Genomic DNA, 5,000 nt, shown 5'->3' on the forward strand with positions numbered 1-5,000 from the left:
CTTCTTTACAATGAATAGAATTTTTATAGAATTCTAAAAAACAGAAATGTTAACTTTATTGTTCAGGCTGTGTCTCTTTCATTAATATGTCATAAACTTTTATGTCAGTTAGAAGAGATCATTGTGTCTCTTTCACCAATATGCCATACACACGCATGACACATAAACACACAACGCACATACATAACCATTATGAACACTGCATAAACACACAACTCACACCTGTACATAACATATAAACCCATAATGCATAAGCACACAACGCACATACATAACCATATAAATATAAACACACAACACACATACATAACCATATAAACACTATACATAACCATATAAACACTAAACACACAACACACATACATAACCATATGAACACTAAACACACAACGCACATACATATCCATATTCTGAACACTGCATAAACACACAGCGCACATAATATAAACACACGCACATACAGTACATAACATACACCCATAATGCATAAACGTCTCTGAGAGAAAATGAGTCCCTTTAGTAGAGACATTCTGCTCTGTACATATTCTGCTTTCGCACACGGCCATATGCACCATGTACGCACATCTATGCATTCTTTGCATTCTGCTACTGTCAGAGTTTGGCTGTTAGTTTAAATGTTGTCTCCAAAGGAATTTCCTCTGGAAAATTGTAAGACAGGTAGTCTCCATGGCTACTGTTAAACATGAGACTACCATTTCAGGAATGTGACAAACATCCCTACATCAGAGCTGAGAATCAACAAGAAATTAAGACTAAGGCAAGGCTGACTTTTAGCACCGCACAGAGACCTGCATCTGCCCAGCATGCATCCAGCAGGAGCAAGGGAAGAGTGAGGCTCTAAAATGCTCTAAATCCATTTCTGAAGACATTAATAAGTCATGTTATTTTATTTTGTATTTCAGGTAATATCAATACAATTGCAGTTATGTTGTTTTGATTGAGTAAAGATCAATTAAAACCCAATTACATTTCCACTGAAATTACAAAAATAAAATAAATGATTTATGAAAATGAATTAAAATTAAGGATATTCATCATCAGGTCCCTTTCCACAGGTGTATAAAATCAAGCGCTGAGATTATGAATGCAGACTGCATGGTGCTTGATTACTGTAATCCTGTGGAAAGGGACCTGATGACACCCAAGTGTTTGTTTCTCTTTTAGTTTTGCATTTTAACTTAATGATTGATTTATGGTTAAGGCCCTCAAGTTAATCTCAGTTCATTCTTATCTTCAAACTATTTCCAGGTCAAGGTATAAGTCTTATCCCAAGGTCAGCTGATTTCCCTAACCCAGCGCTGATAGAGACGAAACACATTCTCATCCGATAAGACTCTCTCGGCCACAGGACTCACAGTATGTACTTCACGAGTGACAGTGCGAATAAGACATGTCGTGCATGCAGAAGCATCCGCATGTCGTGCGTCTACGGCTAACCGACATGCAAACATGCTTGTCGTTATCAAATCAGCAAACATACCTCGCTGAAAAAGCGAGTGTGTGTGGTGTGTGTGTGTGAGTGGTGTGTATTGTGTGGTGTGTGTGCGTGTGTGTTAGTGTGTGTGTGTGTGTGTGTGTGAGTGAGTGGTGCGTAATGTGTGGTGTGTGTGAGTGGTGTGTATTGTGTGGTGTGTGTGTGGTGTGTGTGTGTGTGTGTGTGTGTGTGTGTTAGTGTGTGTGTGTGTGTGTGTGTGAGTGAGTGGTGCGTAATGTGTGGTGTGTGTGAGTGGTGTGTATTGTGTGGTGTGTGTGTGGTGTGTGTGTGTGTGTGTGTGTGTGTGTGTGTGCGCTAAGGAGGGCAGGCCTGATGTTTACACGTCTAGTTTGTTTTAGATGGGGTAACAGTGCCTCCTGTGTGAGTGGTGTGTATTGTGTGGTGTGTGTGTGGTGTGTGTGTGTGTGTGTGTGTGTGTGTGTGTGTCAGTTTGTTTTAGATGGGGTAACAGTGCCTCCTGTGTGAGTGGTGTGTATTGTGTGGTGTGTGTGTGTGTGTGTGTGTGTGTGTGTGTGTGTGTGTGTGTGTGTGTGTGTGTGTGTGTGTGTCAGTTTGTTTTAGATGGGGTAACAGTGCCTCCTGTGTCGGACGCGCCACTCGGCCCTATAAGGAGCTGTGTAACCTGAGCCGCTGCGTCCAGCTCCGCCTCGTGGACCTTCGCTTGTGGCCTGTTAGTCCTGCAAAGCCCCGCAAAGCCCCGCTTGGCTCTATGGGCCAAATGTGGAGCCGGTGGGTGTGTCCCCCGGGCCCGTGGAACCAGATGGAGAGCTCACCGGGCAGTTGGCCAGGCCAGATTCCTCGATTAATGAATAATTCCCCGATTAAACACTCTGAAGGAGCGTGCACAATGCCCAGACAAACGCCAGCAAACACCAACAGAGGTTGGGTCAGTGTGTGTGTGTGTGCACTGTCAATCTGTGTCTGTTGGTGTTTGACATGTCCAAAAGTCATTCTTTTCCATTACGGTCTGGGCAGCGTGGAGCAGGAAGTTGGTTTTCAGAACATTCTAAAGGCTGCAACCAACAACTAACAACAAATGCAGATGTGCCACTCAGAGATGAATAGGGAATATGCAGATGTGCCACTCAGAGACGATTAGAATGCAGATGTGCCACTCAGAGATTAATAGAGAATATGCAGATGTGTCACTCAGAGATGAATAGAGAATATGCAGATGTGTCACTCAGAGATGCAGTATGCAGATGTGACAGACATGTACAGGTACAACACACAGAGAGCACACTGCAGTTAGCCACACACACACCACATTCCCAAACTACTGCAGTTAGCCACACACACATCATTCCCAAACTACTGCAGTTAGACATACACAGCATATTTCAAGACCACTGCAACACAGCATTCCCAAACCACTGCAGTTACAGCTGCACATAGCATTCAAACACCACTGTATAGCATTCCCAGACCACTGTTGCTAAATACTACAACATTCCCAGACCACTGCAGCTAAACATTTCCCCTTGGGGATCAATAAAGTATCTATCTATCTATCTATCTATCTATCTATCTCTAACATACAACAACATTCCCAGACCACTGCAGATGCAGTGAAGCACGCCTCTGGTTAACCTGAAGAATGTTCGAAATTATAGCGTCTACATGCTTTCCATCACTTCAGTAGGCCTATAGAATAATGCCAGGAGGGGAAGCTTGTTTAGAAAACACGCTGTGAAAACACAGTATGGTTCTGCTGCTCCAGATTCTACAGCAATGCCCCCCTCCCTTCACACACACACACACACACCTCTGTCGCATCAGCAGAAGCAGGAGAATAGATAATATCAAGGTAATTAAATCAGTTCCTGAGACATGAAGGTCACAAAAGAGCGTGCATTAGGGTTATGGGGTATGTGAGGCCGACTGTTATGATAACACACCACACATCAGTGTCACATGTAGGCACAAAACAGTGCAAAGGCTGTTCGCCTGTTTCAAACGGCCTTGGCGACCCTGTCGCACTTTCGAAGGCCCCACCCTGCCAGGCGATTTAATTCGATAGGAGAAGGGGGACGCGGCCCTCTTCCAAATATGGTTATGGGTGGAGCGAGAACTCGAGAGTCGCGCTGTGATTGAAAGACTCGGCTGACATGACTGTTTTTTTCTAGCGCATGGCCGCTGCTCATTGGCTGTCAGACTTGGTCCGATTCAAGCTCATTTTCTTAATTAGCATAGCTTCTAGAGATGGAGGAGTAAAGGAGGAAGAAGTAGAATTCTAGCCAAGTAAATCTTAGGTGACGGGCGACTGGCTCTGGTGTTGTGATCCTGGATCGAACACCGGTTGGAGAGAGAATGCTCGAAAACAAGAGGGAAAGGTTGAAAACCTTCTTAAGGAAGATAGACGAGAAAGCCATATTCAAACTCAAGCATTTCATGAAGGAGAGGTAAGATGCCGTTAGCTGGGTGCTAACTTGTCCTATGCAAAACCGTTATGTTGATGCTAGCTTTCGTGCAAATTTGCTAGCGAGCCGGTAGTGTTATATTCGGAAATAATTGCACGACTTTTGTGGATTTTATTTTGAAAGGCAGTTTATACTTATATACTGTTATTAGTGTGTAATATAATGTGTTTAATCATTGATGAGTGAAGGCACTTATTTATGGGCAATTTTTGAGAGTGCTAGTTGGATAGCTACCAGAAACAAATATATTAGCCAGCCAAGCTAGCAAGTTAGCTAGGCTCTGTGTAACTTAACGTTACACGTTGGCATTTCAAAAGCCAACCTAAGTGGCCCTTTCCCAGTTCTCCCTATAATTTACTGCATTGCTGGGACGTGGGGCAGCAATCATAAAGTTAGCTTTGGATGTTGTGGAGGCGTATGCCATAATGTTATAGCTCCTTTATTAGGGAAAAAATATAAATGTTTAGTGTATGTTCTTCAGATTTGCCCTCTCTATTAAATGATGTGAGCCTACTTTGCAGGAACGTTGAGGTTATAACGCTAGAAGCTATGTTCTTTAATTTGTGAGGATTTGATGGATGAGAACAGCACATAAGATGATTGTTTTTGTAATATCCATTAGTAATCCAGTTCCCTAGCATGACATTAATGCCCTATCTCTAGTGGGCTGATTTGTAAAGAAACAGAATGATCTCATGTGACACGAGGAAATGACTGACATTTCCAGTCAAGGTGGGAGTTTCCCTTTTTTCAAATGAAAATGAAGGCTTGGAATGGTTTGTTTTTGCTCTTGCTGATCCATTTATTTACACATTGAAGCTTTGTAAACTCGAAAGTTCCCGATGTCATTACCAAACTGTGTTTACACCGGCCGGATATAGATCCGTTGGGAGACGAAAATACCCAGCACCTGATAAGAGCTGACAGTCACGGTCATGTCTTTGTTCCATAAGTCTTCCACGCACTCACACACTGTACACACACACACACACACACTGTACACGCACACCTCCATACTCAGTCCTATCTCATAATCCCATATAGCTTTCCCTGCGTAGAGAAGC

General features: G+C 43.1%; 1 protein-coding gene across 1 annotated transcript in view; it reads left to right on the forward strand.

Moving 5' to 3' along the window:
- Positions 1 to 3,730: 3,730 nt before the first annotated feature.
- The window catches only part of LOC143117402 (GRAM domain-containing protein 2A), a gene marked incomplete in the record, with an annotated part of 16,240 nt that continues 14,970 nt past the window's right edge, over positions 3,731 to 5,000 (forward strand). The window contains 1 exon segment of the mRNA XM_076279104.1: positions 3,731 to 3,918. Within this exon segment, the coding sequence (XP_076135219.1) occupies positions 3,827 to 3,918 (92 nt within the window).

This window comes from Alosa pseudoharengus, unplaced genomic scaffold, assembly GCF_046254945.1.
Source record: "Alosa pseudoharengus isolate Yale_2024_CS ecotype anadromous, Long Island Sound unplaced genomic scaffold, YU_APseudo_1.1 YU_APseudo_1.1_scf_11, whole genome shotgun sequence".
Classification (NCBI taxonomy): domain Eukaryota; kingdom Metazoa; phylum Chordata; class Actinopteri; order Clupeiformes; family Clupeidae; genus Alosa; species Alosa pseudoharengus.